This window comes from Salmo salar, chromosome ssa03 (assembly GCF_905237065.1).
Source record: "Salmo salar chromosome ssa03, Ssal_v3.1, whole genome shotgun sequence".
In the NCBI taxonomy this organism is placed as follows: domain Eukaryota; kingdom Metazoa; phylum Chordata; class Actinopteri; order Salmoniformes; family Salmonidae; genus Salmo; species Salmo salar.
Genome location: NC_059444.1, coordinates 34,136,613 through 34,158,823, shown reverse-complemented (window position 1 = coordinate 34,158,823; position 22,211 = coordinate 34,136,613). Strand labels below are relative to the sequence as shown.

Below are 22,211 nucleotides of genomic sequence, written 5' to 3'. Positions count from 1 at the left end.
ATTGATCAAATAAAGTGTATAAATGAACTCTTTCAATGATGATAAATTAATGTGAAAAGACTATGAGTCTGTCAAGCTAATAAACTGTGCCTTGTATCACATTGTGCAGCTAGGGGCATAAAAACAATTCCATATTGTCAGGTGTGTGCGTACTGGTAGTGAAGTCAGGTGCAGGAGAGAAGAGATTTGTTAACAGGCGCACATTTTATTGAGGCAAAAGTGCAAAACGTGCAAAACAGTCACAAGCATTATGTTTAACAATAAACATCTTCGTGAAATACCACGGAAAAAACAAACCAGTCTGGTGCGTCAACAAATAACACAAACAATCTTTCACAAAGACATGATGGGGAACAGAGGAATAAATACATGTAGATTGATTGGGGAATGAAAACCAGGTGAGCAGGGAACAAGACAAAACAAATGGATTCATGAAAAATGGAGCGGCGATGGCTAGAAATCCGGTGACGTCGACGGCCGAACGCCGCCCAAACAAGGAGAGGAGCCAACTTCTGCGGAAGTCGTGACACATATAGCATAGTAGAACCCGGCCAAATTCATGTAATGTAAGTTATAGATCTATCACTCTACTTGATTGCTTTAGCAAGTCTAAGAAGCTGTAGATATGCTCTATGTGCGCTAGATCTATGCTTCCCGTTCATGAGTTTTGTTTTTGCATGTTTTACTTTTCAGTTTTGTACACCAGGTTCAAACAGCTGAAACAACAATATTTTTTATTTTGTACATAATGTTTTTGCCACCATCTCTTATGACCAAAAAGAGCTTCTGGATATCAGAACAGCGTTTACTCGCCTTGAATTGGATGGATTTGTTTTATTTAATGAGTCGGAAGCAAACAATTTACTGCTAATACCGGACCAGGCCTTTAAACAGGCAGGATGTGTACTCAGAGCATGCGCTAACCAACTGGCAAGTGTCTTCACTGACATTTTCAACCTGTCCCTGACCAAGTCTGTAATACCTACATGTTTCAAGGTAACCTGCCTAAATAACTACCGACCCGTAGGACTCACGTCTGTAGCCATGAAGTGCTTTGAAAGGCTGGTCATGGCTCACATCAACACCATCATCCCAGAAACCCTAGACCACTCCAATTCGCATACCGCCACAACAGATCCACAGATGACACAATCTCTATTTCAATCTCTATTGCAATCTGCACTGCCCTTTCCCACCTGGACAAAAGGAACACTGTGAGAATGCTGTTCATTGACTACAGCTCAATGAGTGTGGAAAGCTGTCATCAATGCAAAGGGTGGCTACTTTGAAAAATCTCTAAATATAAAATATATTTTGATTTGTTGATCACTTTTTGGTTACTACATGATTACATGTGTTATTTCATAGTTTTGATGTCTTCACTATTACTCTACAGAAAATAGTAAAAATAAAGAAAAACCCTGGAATGAGTAGGTGTGTCCAAACTTTTGACTGGTAATGTACATTGGGGTGGTGAGATGTTCTATTAGAGGTAGATGCAAAATCTGTGCTGTGTTACAATCTCTCTCAGTGTGACATATGGTTGAGAGTTTCTGTGGCACAGAAGAATTCTCTCCCATTTATAATAGATATGGACTGGATGGCATCTTAATCCAAATCAACAGTCCTTCACAGCATGTCCCAAGACAATTACTTACTCACTACACACATTTCCTTGTCACTTTGTGTGTGGTAGGCTACATGCAAGCTTCTATAAAAATACGCTTTGACTCAGTACTTTTTTTACCACATGAATTGGCAAGTTTTCTTATAAAGTGATACTGTAGTTATTTGCCTATCTGTTCTAATGAGTAAGCAGTAAGATTTACGGCTGTGATCGTACAGTAGGCCGACGTAGCTACTGACCTCGACCGATGTAATATTTCTTTGAATTTGTCATCTGAATGTGTTGACATTCTAACAATGAAAGAGAACTGCAATAGATAGATTACAGATGCTCCTCTAACAAAACCATTTGATGAACCAACAGTGTCAGACATTTTGCTTATTCTTCCTCCCCCTTTTTGCCCTGAGAAAATCGTCAATTCGTTTCTGCATGGACTTTACAAGGTGTCGAACGCATTCCACAGGGATGCTGGCCCATGTTGACTCCAATGCTTTCCACAGTTGTGTCAAATTGGCTGGGTGTCCTTCGGGTGGTGGACTATTCTTGATACACACGGGAAACTGTTAAGCATGAAAAACCTTGCAGCGTTGCAGTTCTTGACACAAACCGATGCATTTGCTGTTGGTTTTGCTTGTGTTTCAGATTATTTTGTGCCCAATAGAAATGAATTGTAAATCTTGTATTGTGTCATTTGAGTCACTTTTATTGTAAATTAAAATAGAATATGTTTCTAAACACTTCTATGATAATGTGAATGCAACCACAGATAGTCCTGAATAAATCATGAATAATGATGAGTGAGATAGAATCACCAGCTGGCCGAATTTGGCCCGCAGGCCGCGATTAGGGGAACCCTGATGTAGAGGATATGTATAGTAGGCTACTAGTTTTTAAAAAAAAGAAGAAAAAGTGTAAAATGTTTGTGGAACATTTTACTCCTCCTATGGATTATGTGTCGATAGCAAATACAGTTAAAGATGTTTGCGGAAATTAATTGGCAACACTCGGAAATCGGTTGAATGTGGAGATTGTGTTGAAGGGGTGACAAAATATGTCGTTTTAAGAGTCGTGGTTTAATCTAAAGCAAGAGAGCGCGGACCAATGAGATCCTTTCACGCGCCTGTCTAATACCTGCCTCTTTCCATCCCCCTTTTCATCCACATTACTCACAACTGATCTCTAGCCGCTGCCGTCAACATTTGGAGCCGCGTTGAATATTAGGGATAACTCTTTGAAAGGAAGCTGCCGTTTTTTTTTAGAAGTAGGTGGTTCTGAAATAGGTGAAATGAATCCGTTTGTTTTCTCTCAAATAGCGTAAGTGTGATCTTGATAGCCGAGTTGGCGTTTTCCTTGGACTGTCTAAATCACCATGCGTAAATCGCGTTACGTTTTGGGATTTGATACATCCACATAGACTGGTATAACTGAAGTTAAACTGTTTATAGTTCGATACAATGTATAGATTGATAATTAGTGTGAATGGGCCAACTATTCTGTTCCGAAATTAATGTCTGGGGGGGACAGCCAACGATAAGATGTTTCGCCAAAGCAAGAATCTTATTAGGGAAAAGTTCATAATTTTATGACTGACGTGATGGTTTGTCTTGAGATGCACTTTGTATGCTAAAATCTGTCATTATAAACACGCGTCTTTTGTCAAATCATTATAGAATTAGTTTGGTTATAGTTATTTACTGTGATAGATGACATGATGAGCCATGCGTTTGTGCACTATATGCACATTAAATTAACTTAGGACACATCTTTTAATAAGTTAGCTACGTCTTTTCGTATGATTTTGACCACTTACCAATTAACATTTGGACGGAGTTAGTGAGAAGGAACGTTTGGGGTATGGCATAAAGGCGCACAGCTCCATACTGAAGTGTTTAAGTTAGTCTGAAGGACTAAAAAGACCTAAAAATACCGCGCTGGTTTCTTCTCCACAAAGAATCATTTGAACTTCCCACCGCAGAACGAGAGCGACATAAATAGTTCTGACATGTGGATGTAATTTCAGAAGAAGAAAAAAAACAGACAGATGCAGAGAAATAAAGTGAGTGGGCTCAGTTTGAACGTGTTGCGGATTTAAAAAGAGGGAGGGAAAGCGAAGAGATTATAGTTATGATTTTACAAGCCACTATCAAGCCCATAATGAGAGGACAGATGGAGTGAAACATGACTAGCGCTTTTGGAGACAGTTAAAAGTAGATGAAGTCATTTTAACTGAAGAATCAACCTCTTTAAAAATTGCTTTCTGAAACGGGATGGGAGCCACTCTAGTGTTCCACAGTTTGCGCTTTCTTCTCTTCAGCTTGGTCCTAAGTCGTGTCTGTCTGGTAAGTTATTTTCATTATAGAACACGTTCTGCATGTCATCTGTGTATGTAGGCGGCTAACCTCACCCTTACGAAAAAATATTCCAGTCAGAGTGCAGAATAATATACCTAGAGTATTCTGCAAATACTGCGTCCAAAATAACAGTTTCTTTACAGCAGTAACTTTGCAGTGTAACTGCAGTTAGAGTGCAGTACAACTGCAGTACACTGCATTTGTTCTGCAATTACTGCGTCCAAAATACCACAGTAGACTGCAGTTGCTGCACTTCTACTGCAGTTTCAAAACTGCAATCTTTTTTGCTCGTGCTTTATGTCTATTCAGTCGTAATAGATTGAAGCTACTTTACTAACTGGGCTTTATCTTTTGAAATAATTCTGAATTTCATTGAACATCCAGCCCATTAAAGCTGGAATCATTTTGACAGCTGATCAACCATCTGAATAAACTGTCTAGAGAATGCGTTTACATGAATAGTCAATAATGGCACAAATAAAATGGACACCTTCTTGAACATCTCTTCCCATAGTGCAGGTAGAGCAAGAGTGTTTCAATAGACATTTTACCTGCAATATGATATTCTTAACTATTCCTCTGCCCAGAGGCAGTGCAGTAGGTTCCTCACCCTCCACAGAGGATGCTGTGGATAGATACAAACCCACTCATTGCATTGCATTCACTTATGGTTGTGCCATGAAGATAATAGGTCAGGCCATTCATTCTATGCAGTGCTATTTCCTTGAATTCATGCTATTAAAGCACCTCTTACAAGGTAGACATTTACTTCGTTATATGAAGAATTTTTTTCACTGCGGTAGACTATAATGGTGTGTCATTTGAATAATGCATGAATCATACATGGAGCCCCATCAGACTGAGCGATAAGAGTGCTTGTGTTAAATCGCTATGCTAATCCTTAGTAATGTTGACATGTCTATACAGTGCCTAAATACTTCATCAGTGGGGAGAGTCTAAATACAAATGTAGCTTTTTGTTACCATACTTTGCATCCGGCATGGTATCTATTATATTCATTATAACATGCATTCACTTGTAATTACTTGCCATGTCACTTCAGTGTGGCACTTTCTAAGTTAGAATGTTAGTGTACATGTACCACATAGGGGGCAAATGCTCGTTAACATTTTATGTCTGTGTAATGTCATGCAGGTATTTTATGTGGATAGGTAATGCTGACTTATTTTGTAATGCCACAAGGTTGATGATGGTATTTACAAATGTCAGATAATGTCAGTATAACTGTAGCTCTACTCCATAGCCTACACAGTGGCCTTGCCGACAGCATTACAGGCAACTGCAATGAGCAGTTCTGGTCCTGGTTGTTCTGTGTTTTTTGGCTGAGTGTGTTGAGCGTTCAACAGGCAGTTGGCTGGGGCTGTCAGTGCCTTTCCCTAGTGATGTGGTACATCACTGTGCCGCAGTCACTGGACTGCTGGCCTCATTGGTTTAGATGGCAAGGGAAAACAATTATAACATAGCTAACTGCGTATTTATAGCTGATTCAACATTCAGTCGTTAAAGGCTGTGTCTGTGAATTGTGTTTACCCTTACAGTTTTGATGTTTTGTTTGTGTTCTAAAAAGTTCCCTTTAAGAGTTTTTTTTTTTTATAGTGTATGACCAAAGATGACAGATCCCACCCCCCAGTTTATGAAGGCAGAGTAATGAACCACTGAGAACAACATCTATAACTGTATTAGGAATGTCTAAATCCTAACTAATCCAGTTAGTGTGTATCCTTCCATTAAAGCCAGACTTAGGTCTCATTTGCGTAATTTGTCATTATGAAATATCAAACTGTCGGGGTCACAAACCCAGGCAAGACATAATGTAAACACACCCAGGCAAGACGTAATGTAAACACACCCAGGCAAGACGTAATGTAAACACACCCAGGCAAGACGTAATAACGTGCTCTATCTGAGAGTTCTCATGCGGCCGCAGGGCCAGCCGCCCATGATCAGTCAGTATCAGACTGCAGGTGTTCTCGTTTGCTTGTAGCCTATAACAAGCATGTAGACCACTATACTGTATTATACAAATTACAATTTATAAGTGGAGTCAGCTATGAACGTTACAGCAGTAAAATGTAATTCCAATTTACTTAGCTTAAACAATATTGGTCGCCAACTGCGGGGCAAAGGTAGCACTGTATCAGCTATATCTTGCGGTGCAAACACTTGCCTGGAAAAGCCGACACTCAAACTATAGGGTTGAATTATAAAATAAATTAGACATCAAAAGGTTGCAACAGTAAACGCAACATCCAAGAGGAAAACAATTAGCCAGCTAGCAACTCCAGCAAAGTTTGCATGTACCTGTAACGTTTATTTGTTTGTGGGCTAATCACCCACCGGTAGGCTATACACATTTGCAAGCAATGTATGTGTGGATCTATCTGTTTACTAGCCAGCTAAATTAGCTAGTTAGTTTCTTCAATTACCAGTAGACAGAGCTGGCTTTCGTGCTTATTATCTATAGTGTGCAGCATGCGGGCACTGGACGTGCTGAGGAATCTCAAATATGGTCCAACTAGCAAGTGTTGCACTAGGAAAATATTCTCAATCCCTTGCTGAATGAAAATTGCCCACAATTCCAGTTTTCATTCAGAATATCAAGCTAGCAACATCAAAGCAACTTTGTAACAAGAGACCAGCCAGTATTTTCTAATCTGTGCCCCTGCGCATAGTCAACTGTTGCACAGACGGGCTGACACACTGACAGCCAGGAGCCAATATTATTTACTAATAAGACATGCATTTGTCAGCTAAGTTACCCTTCTGTATCACTCAATTCTCATGTATAATGAGTCTTGTTTGTAATGAGATTGAGATAGCAAGATATGTGTTGTTGATGTGTTGCTGTAGTCGTGGATGGATCAGAGGAACAGATAGAACGTGTGCGAGATAAATTATCAATAGGCCTATGTGTCATAATTACCTTGAGAAATCTGACCTGTAATTTGTAAACAAAGCTGTTGTACTTATAATTCGTGAAACCTTAACTTATCACTTTGAAGTGACCCAAATGAGAAATTCATCTTTCATCTTGACATTGAGATATTAAAACAAGAAAAAAAGTGACATTTTATTTTGGACTTGCTAAGACTGGCTTTAAGCTGTACTTTGTCATTTGAAATCCTTTAAAACAAATGTATACTGATGATGCTTGCTGTAGTTTACATACAGTACATGTATCTAGTAGTGGAAAAAGTGCCCAAATCATACTTGAGTAAAAGTAAAGATACCTTAATAGAAAATTACTCAGGTAAAAGGTGAAAGTCGGCCACCTCTGCTGAAGCGCGGGAACCTGTTGAAACCGGCTGGGGCGCAGGAGGCCGGGGACCTAGAGCGCCGAAGTAGGAGCAGACGAAACAGCACCCCCCTCTCCGACGTGCGGCTCCAGCCGCAGGACGCCAACCAGAGAGACGTTCCCGGGGATCAAGAGCGGACCGGTCGCCTCCGTAGAGGCACAGGAACCTGACGAGCAGCCTGAAGCGCCGGAGCCTAGCAAGCCAGCTGTCGCATGGGAGCCTGCCGAGTCTTAAAAACCTGACGAGCTAGCTAAGGCATGGAAGCCTGACGAGCTAGCTGAGGCATCCTCGGTAGACTCAGCAACAGACGCTTGACCCACCAACCGAGTCTTGACACCCAATGTACCAGCTGAGGCATGTAAGCCTGAAGAGCCGGCTGAGGCATCCTTCGGTTGCTCCGGCAGCGGAACCCAGACCCGACGTCACCTCCAACACAAAAACAAAAAACACTCCCTAATGCTTCCCTTTGGTGAGGCGTTATTCTGTAACGATGTATGCTGAGAGTCGGGAAGCAAGTTCAGGGAGTGAATAAATGTAATAAATAAATTAACAAAACGAGAAACACTAACAGCGCACCGACATGAAACAGAAACAAGGGCAGGTAATCAAGGAGGTGATGGAGTCCAGGTGAGTGTCAATAAGCGCTGGTGCACGTGACGATGGTGACAGGTGCGCATAATAATCAGAAGTCTGGTGACCTAGAGGCCAGAGAGGGAGTATATGTGACAGCTGTGGTTTCTGACACATATATGGTTGAATCATCAGCACAAGTGGACACACAGGCTTTCTTTAATGCCAGTGACAAAAATAGAGTAGAGGGTAAAGGGCCTAGAGAACTGCCCTGCGGGACACCATACCCTACATTTGACATTAGAGAAGCTTCCATTAAAGAAAACCCTCTGAGTTTTATTAGATGTATTGCTCTGAATCCACGATATGGCAGAGGTTGAAATACCATGAAACATACGTTTTCTTAACAACGGGTTATGTTCAATATATCAAAGGCTGCAGTGCAGTTCCCTCAATGTTCTTTTTGTCAATTTCTTTAAACCAATCATCAGTCATTTGTGTCACTGCAGTACATGTTGAATGCCCTTCTCTGTAGTGGAATGACTTTGGCTTCCCTAAAGGCCTTAGAACAAACACCTTCCTCTAGATTTAGATGAAAGATATGACAGATAAGAGTTGCTATAGAGTCTGCGACTGTCCTCAGTAGCCTTCCATCTAAGTTGTCAATGCCAGGCGGTTTGCCAATATTGATCGATAAATCATTTTCCCACCTGACAAAATTCAAAAATAAAATGCTTTCATTATTTAGTTTTTTTATGCATGGATACTGTGGCTCACTGTTCATTGTTGGCATTTCCTGCTTAAGTTTTCCCACTTTGCCAATTAAGTAATCATTAAAATAATTGGCAACATCAAATGGTTTTGTGATAAATAAGCCATCCTGATTTGATGAAAGATGGAGGCGAATTTGTCTTTCTGCCCATAATTTCATTTAAAGTACGTCAATGTTTTTTCCCCATCATTCTTTATATAATTGCTCTTGGCTTCATAATACAGTGCTAAAATGGGATCCACTTGAGTGCTGAAATGGGATCCACTGTGCAGCAGACGTATGATTGGCAAAATATGTTTCCCTGTATTATATACAGATTAGCTACCTGGATTGGTTGTTGTCATTTCATCTGATGCAGGAAGAGAAAGCAGTATCATCAGATGTGCATTAGACAGATATTATTGTCTCATAGCTTTTTCATTCTGTATTATGTGAATAAGTCAACTTTTCAAGTGCATAAAGAAATAAAGGAGCATTCAATAACCTTTTGGGGTTCAAAAGATTGTCACTGTGGGGTAACCTTTTCAGGTCAAAAAGGTTCATTCAGGAACCCCTCAGAAAAGGTTCTTAGAGGAATCGCTGTGACATTATGCATATATTTTAGCAAAGTGTCGCAGATTGATTTTTATATGCTGATACTGGGCTGCCTGTGTAAAGTTTCAAACAGGAACCCGTTTTTTTATGGGAGGGGTTCAATTTTTTACCTTTTTAATAATATATTATAGCTGTGGCAGCCTATCATAAGATTGGAGGCGTGGCTTTCAGATAGTTATTTTGGCCGTCCGTGAGAGTAAATGTCATTCCTGTTCATCATATTACTTTTTTACACTACGAAATAAAAATGTCCTTGAATATGTATGCATATTACTGTACATTATTCTAATATAATATTAAATGGCTACTTCAGGATTTTAGCAATGAAGCCATTTATTTACTTCCCCAGAGTAAAATGAACTCATCAATACCATTTTTATGTCTGAGTGCAGTTTGACGAAATTGCTAACTAGTGTGCAGCAGTCCCTCCTGCAGCAAAACACCCCCACAACATGATGCTGCCACCATCTTGCTTCACGGTTGGGATGGTGTTCTTTGGCTTGCAAGCCTTCCCCTTTTCCCTCCAAACATAACGATGGTCATTATGGCCAAACAGTTCTATTTTTGTTTCATCAGACCAGAGGACATTTCTCCAAAAAGTACGATCTTTGTCCTCATGTGCAGTTGCAAACCGTAGTCTGGCTTTTTTATGACGGTTTTGGAGCAGTGGCTTCTTCCTTGCTGAGCGGCCTTTCAGGTTATGTCGATATAGGACTCGTTTTACTGTGGATATAGATACTTTTGTACCCGTTTCCTCCAGCATCTTCACAAGGTCCTTTGCTGTTGTTCTGGGATTGATTTGCACTTTTCATACCAAAGTACGTTCATCTCTAGGAGACAGAACGCGTCTCCTTCCTGAGCGGTATGACGACTGCGTGGTCCCATGGTTTTTATACTTGCATACTATTGTTTGTACAGATGAACGTGGTACCTTCAGGCATTTGGAAATTGCTCCCAAGGATGAACCAGACTTGTGGTGGTCTACAATTTTTTTTCTGAGGTCTTGGCTGATATCTTTTGATTTTCCCATGATGTCAAGCAAAGAGGCACTGAGTTTGAAGGTAGACCTTGAAATACATCCACAGGTACACCTCCAATTGACTCAAAGGATGTCAATTAGCCTAACAGAAGCTTCTAAAGCCATGACATATTTTTCTGGAATTTTCCAAGCTGTTTAAGGGCACAGTCAACTTTGTGTATGTAAACTTCTGACCCACTGGAATTGTGATACAGTGAATTATAAGTGAAATAATCTGTCTGTAAACAATTGTTGGAAAAAGTACTTGTGTCATGCACAAAGTAGATGTCCTTACCAACTTGCCAAAACTATAGTTTGTTAACAAGAAATCAAGGAACTCCAACCTAAGTGTATGTAAACTTCCGACTTCAACTGTACCATAGACCTCTAGTAATTTATTGTGTGCTAGTAGATACCATAGACTTCCAGTCATTGCGCTAACACTAGTTAGCTCTAACGTCCTTCATACTGGATGCAGAGAATAGTATCCATAAGTTCATCTGACTTTGGGGAAGTTGATTAATGGCGTCATAGCCAAAATCCACAAGTATCCCTTTAACATTGCTGATTATATATGGTAATAAAATGGTAACTATTCCAACATTGGGATTTGTATAGGCTCTTGAGGAACTCATACACCTCTGTAAGCCTCATTACTGAAAAACTGTTAGTGTTCAATATTAACATGTAATGACAATACAACAGAACAGATTGTCCGGAACTACATTTACTCTAGCGTGTGGCCAAAAATAAATATCTGAAAGCCACGCCCCTAATGAGCCATGTCTCTAGTCTTCTGATCTGACCTGCTGAGTCATATTTTGATAACCCAGCATCAACAACACAACCTGGCTGTTTTTAAAGAAAACAATCCAAATAAGTGACCAGTTGGGTCATCCAAACAACCAAGCATTTTCAAGAGTGTAGGCTAGGTTGAAGATACTATAGCTATTGTGCATTCGGAAAGTATTCAGACCCCTTCACTTTTTTCCACATTTTGTTACATTAGAACCATATTCTAAACTGTTTTCCCCCCTCCATCAATCGACTCACAGTACCCCATAATGACAAATCCAAAACTGTTTTTAAGAAATTTTGCACGTTAAAAAAACAAAAATATCTGAAATATCACATTTACATAAGTATTCAGAACCTTTACTCAGTACTTTGTTGAAGCACCTTTAGCAGCGATTACAGTCTTGAGTCTTGGTTATGACGCTACAAGTTTGGCAAACCTGTATTTCGGGAGTTTCTCCCATTCTTCTCTGCAGATCCTCTCAAGCTCTGTCAGGTTGGATGGGGAGCGTCACTGCACAGCTATTTTCAGGTCTCTCCAGAGATGTTGAATCGGGTTAAAGCCTGGGCTCTGGCTGGGCCACTCAAGGACATTCAGAGACTTGTCCCGAAGCCACTCCTGTGTTGTCTTGTCTGTGTGCTTAGGGTCGTTGTCCTGTTGGAAGGTGAACCTTCGCCCCAGTCTGAGGTCTTGAGTGCTCTGGAGCAGGTTTTCATCAACGATCTCTCTGTACTTTGGATCCGTTCATCTTTCCCTAGATCTTGACTAGTCTCCAAGTCCCTGCAGCTGAAAAACATCCCCACAGCATGATGCTGCCACCACCAGGCTTCACCGTAGTGATGGGGCCAGGTTTGCTCCAGATGTGATGCTTGGCATTCAGGCCAAAGAGTTCAATCTTGGTTTCATCAGATCAAAGGATCTTGTTTCTCAGTCTGAGAGTCCTTTAGGTGCCTTTTGGCAAACTCCAAGTGGGCTGTCATGTGCCTTTTACTGAGGACTGGCTTGCGTCTGGCCGTTCTACCATAAAGCTCTGATTGGTGGAGTGCTGCAGAGATGGTTGTCCTTCTAGAAGTTTCTCCCATCTCCACGGAGGAACTCTAGAGCTTTGTCAGTGACCATCGGGTTTTTGGTCATCTCCCTGACCAAGGCCCTTCTCTCCCGATTGCTCAGTTTGGCTGGGCGTCCAGCTCTAGGGAGAGTCTTGGTGTGTCCAAACTTCTTCCATTTAAGAATGATGGAGGCCACTGTGTTCTTGTGGACCTTCAATGCTGCAGACATTTGGTTCCCAGATCTGTGGCTTGACACAATCCTGTCTCGAAGCTCTATGGACAATTCCTTTGACCTCATGGCTTGGTTTTTGGTCTGACACGCACTGTCAACTGTGTGCCTTTCCAAATCATGTCTAATCAATTGAATTTACCACAGATGGACTCCAATCAAGTTGTAGAAACATCTCAAGGATGATCAATGGAAACAGGATGCACCTGAGCTCAATTGAGGGTCTGAATACTTATATAAAAAACATGTGTTTTTTGTTTTTAATACATTTGCCAAAATTTCAAAAACCTGTTTTCTTTTTGTCATTATGGGTATTGTGTGGAAATTGATTTTAGTGTGTAGTATCGTGATGGTATCAAGTATCGTGATACTAAACCTGGTATCGGTATCAAAGTAAAAATGATTGTATCGTGACAACACTAAATTGTACTAGCAAATGTCCTGGCTGGCACACAAATGTGTTACACTCTATGTGTGTCATTCATTGCAGACACTTACAGTGCCTTCAGAAAGTATTCACACCCCTTGACTTGTTCTACATTTTGTTGTGTTACAGCACGTGTCAAACTCATTCTCCGGAGGGCAGAGTGTCTGCGGGTTTTCGCTCCTCCCTTGTACTTGATTGATGAATTAAGGTCACTAATTAGTAAGGAACTCCTCTTACCTGGTTGTCTAGGTCTTAATTGAAAGGAAAAAACAAAACCTGCAGATACTCGGCCCTCCGCAATTTTATTTTTTTTGTCACTGGCCTACACACAATATCCCATAATGTCAAAGTTGAAATGTCTTGAGTCGATAAGTACTCAACCCCTTTGTTTGGCAAGGCTAAATAAGTTAAGAAGAAATTTGCTTAACAAGTCACATAATGAGTTGCATTGACTCACTCTGTGTATAATAATAGTGTTTAGCATGATTTTTAACAACTACCTCATCACTGTACCCAAGACGTACAATTAACTGTAAGGTCCCTCAGTTGAGCAGTGAATTTCAAATACAGATTCAACCAGAAAGACCAGGGATGTTTTCCAAGGCCTCACAAAGAAGGGCACCTATTGGTAGATTAGTAAAACAACAAAAAAAACAAGACATTGAATATCCATTTGAGCTTGGGGATGTTATTAATTACACTTTGGATGGTGTATAAATACACTCAATCACTACAAATATACAGGCGTCCTTCCTAACTCGGTTGCCGGAGAGGAAGGAAACCTTTCAGGGATTTCACCTTGAGGCCAATGGTGACTTTAAAACAGTTAAAGAGTTTGTGATAGGATAAAACTGTGCATGGATCAACAACATTGTAGTTACTCCACAATACTAACCTAATTGATAGAGTGAAAAGAAGGAAGCCTGTACTGAATATAAATATTCCAAACCATGCATCCTGTTTGCAACAAGGCACTAAAGTAATACTGCAAAAAATGTGGCAAAGCAATTCACGTTCTGCCCCGAATAGAAATCCAATACAACACATTACTGAGTACCACTCTCCTTGTTTTCAAGCATAGTGGTGGCTGCATAATGTTATTGGTATGCTTGTAATCATTAAGGACTGTGGAGCTTTTCAGGATACAAAAGAAACGGAATGGAACTAAGCACAGGCTAAATCCTAGAGGAAACCCTGGTTCGTTCTGCTTTCCACCAGACACTGGGAGAGGAATTCTTCTTTCAGCAGGACAATAACTTTAAACACAAGGCCAAATCTACACCGGAGTTGCTTACGAAGAAGACAATCAATGTTACAGTGTCCTAGTTACAGTTTTTACTTAAATCTATGGAAAGACCTGAAAATGGTTGTCTAGCAATGATCAACAACCAATTTTACAGAGCTTGAAGCCACAAATTCACAATCCCGGTGTGGAAAGGTCTTAGAGACTTACCCAGAAAGACACACAGCTGTAAGGTGCTTCTACAAAGGATTGACTCGGGAGTGTAAATGATATATTTCTGTATTTAATTTTCAATACATTTTCAAAAACGTCTAGAAATGTGTTCACTTTGCCATTGTGGGCTATTGTGTGTAGACTGGTGAGAATTAAAAAAATATTTTTCCCTCAAGCTGTAACACAACAAAAATGTGGAATATTTTCTAAAGGCACTGTATGTATTACCATTGTTAACATTGATCTAGTGCTAAATTGATATAGATTGGTGGGTTTGGAGCTTCCATGAAAGGCATTTCACTGTACTTGTGCACGTGACATTAACACTTTAAACCGGGACTGCTTCCTCACATTCCCTTCAGAAGTACCCCTTTTTTCCCAGTCACCAAGACGCACTGAGACATTGTGTTGACATTGGAGGGTTTTGCGGTATGAGAAATGCCTAATATTTTGTGTGTATGTGTGTGCACGAGCGTGATAAACTACTGAGAATGTGAAGAGGGCAGTAGGAAACGAGGTAGTCTTTAATGGATGTGACACTGAACCACTACAATTATTTAATTCACACCCCTCCAGCCTAACATTTTAAGTAGTACAAGACTTAAGGGGAATTGCAAAAGGTTTATAAGTCATTTTCCTAGTTAACATGTAAATTCATGAATCATAATGAACCATTATAGCTTATTGGTTCGTAATGTATGATCTTAATTTTAGTGCATTTCGGGGCTATAAATCTGAGTGCCAAATAGTGATTTTACACTGTATATTGAGAGTTAGTTGTGGGCTACTGCTTTAAACATACTAAATATTCATGGTTGAGGACATTTCTTCTCATTCCAGTCGGTGTGAGAAGGTCAACCACTGTCGTCATTGCCTGGTTTCTTCGAAAAGTGTGTTTGTGTGATTTATTTTTCTTCCTGGGATTAATTTGAGATTCTTCACACATAAGTACACTTTTAGGGGCTAAAAACACCCCTTACACATCCTTATCCCAATCAAATAGTTTTTTATGCAGTTTCCTTATATTTGAAATTCTCTATTAAGAAAATGTATCTTTGACATTTCTTATATTCAAAATGTATCTATCTACCATACATTTATTTTATGTTGACTGACCCATAGCAGGGCTTTTGAAAAGGGCTGTGACTCAGTCTCATAACGGGCCTGTTAATAGTCAAGTCTTTAGTTTCGTTGGCATGGTAAAGTTATACCATGGCTGTGTTTGACTCAGGAAAGAGCTTGTTTTCTTGACTTTTTTTGACCTTCGCTTTTTTTCTCTCAACTTTTCCACTTAAAGAATGCAGGAGTGTGAGTAACTCAATGCCACTTTTACACCTCACTGAAAAAGTTACACCACTAATCAGGTTTCCACCCAAACTTTTTATGCGAGTAACTTACATGTCGGATAAAAAAAATGTCATGACAGGCCTGATGGTAAACTTTCCAAATGTCGACAAAACAAAATACGCTAGACAAGGTGGGGATCTCTTTGTCTGCAAAATTAATTAAGCGAGAAATGTTGGTGAAAACACTTTCATACGCAATTATTGATATTATAAGTAAACTTGGAGTCACGCGATGACATGTTGTGTTGTCCTCCCATTATGACTCAGGAATGCATGCAGTTTACTAGGCTACAGATTAAATAAATTATGATGAACTTCACAGGGTGGTGAAAGAGCAAGGTGATGAACTTGATTCTCCTTTCCAATAAATATTGATAGTCTTATTCTGGTGACATGATCATTGATGCTTGGCTGCCGTTCGACAAATAAAAATAATCTTGCTCTTTTGTTCATAATAATCTCATCGTATAGGTATCCTGCGTCTGCGAGCTGTTGGCTAGATCACACGTGCCAATACCAGAGTAGGCACAGTCGCTATATATATTGAACATTTGATGGAAACCCATTTAACTTGGATTTTTTTATTCAATACATGGAAATGTAGCCGCAGAAGGTATTTGTATGTGCACTACATCATCACACTCAGCCTTTTATCTGCAACAAGTCAATTTGATGGAAACACATCCCTGGTGGGAAAATGCCACCATTTATGGTCCCGTGTGGCTCAGTTGGTAGAGCATGGTGTTTGCAACGCCAGAGTTGTGGGTTCGATTCCCACGGGGGACCAGTACGGGGGAAAAAATGTATGAAATGTATGCATTCACTACTGTAAGTCGCTCTGGATAAGAGCGTCTGCTAAATATGTAAATGTATTTAGATGGAAACCTAGCTACTAACACAGCTATTTTAGTGATGTGTCTCTTTTTTCCATAGGACTTTTGGCGGGTCTCTAATGCTCTTTCTAGCAAAGATAAACCTGTTATTTGGAGTTTTGAATGGACCATTTACATTTTATAGTATACACGTATTGACATTTCTTGACAGGATTACGCGTAATACCATGCTTTATTTTGGAAATAACTTACTAAATAACTGACTAAAAAGTGTTCATGAGCCAATGCAATTCATATATTTTATTTCAGTATACATTTTGGAGAGATGTTGCTGCTGAAATCAGTACAGCAAGAATAGTGCCGATGGTCTACCTACCAGAAAGTAAAGTCACTGAACTACATGACACTGTGCTTCCATATTGTCATATGTCATTTCTTGTATTTCCACCGCCACTGACTGCACTGCACATAATTATGTTAAATCATGCCTGCTCTAATATTTTACGTTCCCATAATCATAACTCTCTGCATCGGGTCATTTACAGAGTTAATACCTGAATCACAGTTTGAACATCATGCATTTTAAAGGCCAGGAAAGGCAACTGTCTTTATTATTAACTATATGAAGCAGAGTATGTAAATAGGAAAATATATAGTGAATATGAGTGTACTGATCTTTTGTACAGACAACCTATTGGAGGTATGTTCTTGGTTTTTCATGAAGGCCTGGTAAAAGAAATGAAAAGAGGGATTTTGTCACATGTGGGCAGCTGCCAAGTTTCAAATGCATATCAAGAGACAAAAATATGTGCAGTGGTTGTGTTTGAAAGTGTAGGCGTCTGTCAAATGGTTTAACCAACCTGCAGGAATTAACACTCTTTCAGTGCCAACATTTGATAACACAGCCTATCAAACTGTATTTGTCACGTACACAGTTTACAGCAGGTATGACAGGTGCAGTGAAATGCTTAAAGTAGGAGGTAGCAACAGTGTCTGTCGGCACCATCTTCTTCTCCTCGATCCAGGTTTGAATTACCTCAACATTGTTCCCAAGATACCTATGAACAGTGTTATCTTGTGTTATAACATGAACCACAAGATATATGACATTTGTGTATTTGACCATGAAAAAAACATTTGATAAGTTTTTAATAATCACTAAGTAAATATATTGTTCTTTGGGATTCTTCTTCCCTCTATCCAGCGACAGTAGGCATATTCTGCTATAGAATTGTAGAATTCTATGTGGTGAGCATTCCACAACTCCCAGGGTACCTCAATTGCGTTGACTTGTGAAGATTCTCAGCCGTGTTGCTGCCTTCCCCATTGACATAACATCTTGCAACACCCTCCGTCACCGGCGGTGCAAGGGATAACATTTCAAACAATCAGGGTGACGCATGACATATACTGACATATCCACCACACAGCCCTCATCACAACATCAAATGGGCTTTCAAATAATCAATTTCTCAGATCAAGGCAGCTGCTGAGATCTGTCGTTACTAGGAATCCTCTTCAGTTGTGATCCAGTTGTTGACGTGATTTGCATGCAGTTCTAGTTTTGGGCAGGACCAACCCTCTCTCCTTGGCAGGTTCATGGCTTATATGCAGGGAGCATTTCTTAAAAGGACCTTTATTACTTTCATTGCAGACCTCTGGGGCTTATGGGTTTGTAAGTATGCAGTTCACAGCTCCAAGATTTTCCATCAGTGGCAAGAGTAAGAAATCCTCTCTTTTCAGCACATTGAGCCAAGTCAAATTCAGGTAACAGCGAGGTTTTGCCTAGATTGCTGCAAAAGCTCCATGGCATTTAGTGCATGATCCAATGAGAACAGAAAATCTCCAAGCTGTTTCAAAGCTTACAGTCTGATCTGGTGATCCATGGTTTTGTCTGGGGAATATATTGTAATTTCTAGGGTTAAATGGTACTTACATTAGTCTGGCTAACACCTAACTCCAAGTCCTCCTGACTTCAGAATCTGGAAAGGCTGTTTTGATGTTGTCGGCACAATGCATCGATAATGGAGGGGGATGTGCTTTTACTGGTTTTTTTTTTGTTGTGTCTTTCTCACTCAAACACTAACACGCATAGCCATACACAGCCCCTGAGCTCCACCCTTTCCATTACAACTGTTGGATTTTCCAAACAATGAGCTGTCTCAACCACCCCCCCAGGAAAAAAACAACCTTTGAGAGAACCAATCAATGCTTCAGCTAAATTACAGAGCAAATACTGCATTTACAATTGACCTCCTGTCCAGACCAGTTTGTCACAGCTCTTCATCTGCTGTGAGTCACATGAGTCGCATAAGCTAGGCTATACTTAAATAGCATTATGTTAAAAATATGAATGATCAGGATGGTGCATTGCATGACAAACGTTCCAAACACAATTTGAAGTGCTCCCTCTCTGTGGGGAAGACACATAATCCCTGTGACAATGAATGAGTCCTTGAATCAAAGGGAGCAACCACTTGTGATGCACAAACAGGTTTGAAAATACATTTGTCAATATAATGGTTGTGTGGGTCGTGGTCGTGAGAAGGGTCATTCCACCGATTCGGTGCCCTTTGAGAAGTGTTACTTGGTTTAAAAAAAATACTTTGATTTTTAACATTCTATCATGAAGAGCACATGAAAGTTTAATTACAAAACACTATATATCCATTTTCAGAAATGTTGCTGATTTTGATTTTATTGTTTAAAGAAATTACATTCTGTTTTTTCACTTATCTAATGTTGGCATGGGGTTGTTTAATGACAGACATGTATTTGTTTAAAATCTATCATGTTTTTTAGCAAAATGCTATATATCTAAGAGAAATGAGTAGTACTGCTAGATTTTGCACAGTCAAATGTAAAAAATAACATTTTTTTTTTAAATAAAGAAATGTACAAATGCTAAATTTTTTACATCAATATTAAAAAATGAATAAAACAAACAATTCAATACAGTAATGAGATCTTTATGTAAAACATTTATATTTGACATTTTGGCATTTTATCATATGCTCTTATCCAGAGCGACTTACGGTAAGTGCATTCATCTTAAGATAGATAGGTGAGACACCCACATACAGTTGAAGTTGGAAGTTTACATACACCTTAGCCAAATACATTTAAACTCAGTTTTTCACAATTCCTACCATTTAATCCTAGTAAAAATTCCCTGTTTTAGGTCAGTTAGGATCACCACTTTATTTTAAGAATGTGAAATGTCAGAATAATAGTATAGAGAATGATTTCTTTAAGCTTTTATTTCTTTCATCACATTCCTAGTGGGTCAGAAGTTAACATACACTCAATTAGTATTTGGTAGCATTGCCTTTACATTGTTTAACTTGGGTTAAATGTTTCGGGTGGCCTTCCACAAGCTTCCCACAATAAGTTGGGTGAATTTTGGCCCATTCCTCCTGACAGAGTTGGTGTAACTGAGTCAGGTTGTAGGCCTCCTTGCTCGCACACGCTTTTTCAGTTCTGCCCACACATTTTCTATAGGATTAAGGTCAGCACTTTGTGATGGCCACTCAAATACCTTGACTTTGTTGTCCTTAGGCCATTTTGCCCCACTTTGGAAGTATGCTTGGGGTCATTGTCCATTTGGAAGACCCATTTGTGACCAAGCTTTAACTTCCTGACTGATGTCTTGAGATGTTGCTTCAATATATCCATGTAATTTTCCATCCTCATGAAGCCATCTATTTTGTGAAGTGCACCAGTCCCTCCTGCAGCAAAACACCCCCACAACATGATGCTGCCACCCCCGTGCTTCACTGTTGGGATGGTGTTCTTCAGCTTGCAAGCCTCCCCCTTTTTCCTCCAAACATAACAATGGTCATTATGGCCAAACAGTTCTATTTTTGTTTCATCAGACCAGAGGACATTTCTCCAAAAAGTACGATCTTTCTCTCCATGTGCAGTAGCAAACCGTAGTCTGGCTTTTTAATGTCGGTTTTGGAGCAGTGGCTTCTTCCTTGCTGAGCGGCCTTTCAGGTTATGTCGATATAGGACTCATTTTACTGTGGATATAGATACTTTTGTACCTGTTTCCTCCAGCATCTTCACAAGGTCCTTTGCTGTTGTTCTTGGATTGATTTGCACTTTTTGCACCAAAGTACATTCATCTTTAGGAGACAGAACACGTCTCCTTCCTGAGCGGTATGACAGCTGCGTGGTCCCATGGTGTTTATACTTGCGTACTATTCTTTGTACAGATGGACGTGGTACCTTCAGCTGTTTGGAAATTGCTCCCAAGGATGAACCAGACTTGTGGAAGTATACAACTTTTTTTCTGAGGTCTTGGCTGATTTATTTAGATTTTCCCATGATGTCAAGCAAAGAGGCACTGAGTTTGAAGGTAGGCCTTAAAACACATCCACAGGTACACCTCCAATTGACTCAAATGATGTCAATTAGCCTATCAGAAGCTTCTGAAGCCATAACACTAAGTTGACTAAGTTGACTGTTTAAAGGCACAGTCAACTTAGTGTATGCAAACTTCTGACCCACTGGAATTGTGATACAGTGAATTATAAGTGAAATAATCTGTCTGTAAACAATTGTTGGAAAACTTACTTGTGTCATGCACAAAGTAGATGTCCTTACCAACTTGCCAAAACTATAGTTTGTTAACAAGAAATTTGTGGAATGGTTGAAAAATGAGTTTTAATGACTCCAACCTAAGTGTATGTCAACTTCCGACTTCAACTGTATCACAGTCAAATATACAGGATACAAACATTCCATTAGAGGTAAACAATGCAAACAAAAATAAAATAATGTACATCTAAATTCTAGGAATAAAAAATCTGAGAACAGCAATATTCTATACACACATGAAGGTACTCATAAGCAATACTTTCTGATGAAAAAAAGCATGCGAATAGTTGGTGGATATAGCATTTTGTAAATAAACTATGTTCAACTTAATAAAAAAATAAGTGTTCCCATCTCAAGAGGTTAAATAAAATAAAAGACTATAGTAAGTGCCAAATAAAGTAACAGGGTTGACCATAACAGGGTCTATGATTTCATCTTAAATCAGCCATAAATCCCCTCATGACAGGGGCAATGGAAGCCTCTTGTGTGCAACAAAGAGTGGCAATTGAATGCAAGCTTCACAAAAAAATATGAAATTCATAAAACATTTCTAGCCTATGATAACAGGGTTGACGTGTTAGGCTCAACCCACTCAGTTTTCCACGACAAAATTGCCAAACTTGCACTGTGATTTGACTATTAGATAGATCAATGTTAGATCAATGTTTCTTAAAACAAATATTTAAGAAGGAATAGTTTCACCATATTAAAACAAGAATTCAGTTCACGTCACAGGATTGACCTTACAGCAGAATGAGGGAAATACGTAAAGGACTCACTAGTCACATGAAATAAATAATAATATTCAGAAATGATTTTGTCAAAGCAACAAAATAATTAGGGCTTCACCATGATGGTGAAACCTGGAGATTTTGTTGATTTAAGTGGGTTTAAATCTTCCTAGAAGTGACACAGGGTTGACGAAAGGACATGTCAAAATGCTGAATTTTGGCACTTTAGCATGCCTTTATTCATATTAAAATGAATTATCCATGTGGTCTATATTAAAGGGCACTTTATTTAATATAACAGGCTTTAAAAATGCAATATTGTTGAACAATTTCTATTTAAAATATCAAAGTATTGCAAAAGGCACTCATTTCGTGGAACAACCCAGAAAGACCACATAGTTGTGATGTTGTAGGAAAACACGGAGTCTCATTTATACTGGACAGTGGGAGGCTTCATGCCTAGACATGAATGTATGCTCAGACCATACAGTGT

The 22,211-nt window shown here is 39.5% G+C and overlaps 1 protein-coding gene across 1 annotated transcript in view; it reads left to right on the top strand.

Moving 5' to 3' along the window:
• Positions 1 to 2,807: 2,807 nt before the first annotated feature.
• Positions 2,808 to 22,211, top strand: part of pth1r (parathyroid hormone 1 receptor) — an 85,462-nt gene continuing 66,058 nt past the window's right edge. The window contains exon 1 of the mRNA XM_014191246.2: positions 2,808 to 3,966. Coding sequence (XP_014046721.1) covers positions 3,895 to 3,966 — 72 coding nt within the window. The 5' untranslated portion in view covers positions 2,808 to 3,894. The remainder of the gene's footprint in view (positions 3,967 to 22,211) is intronic.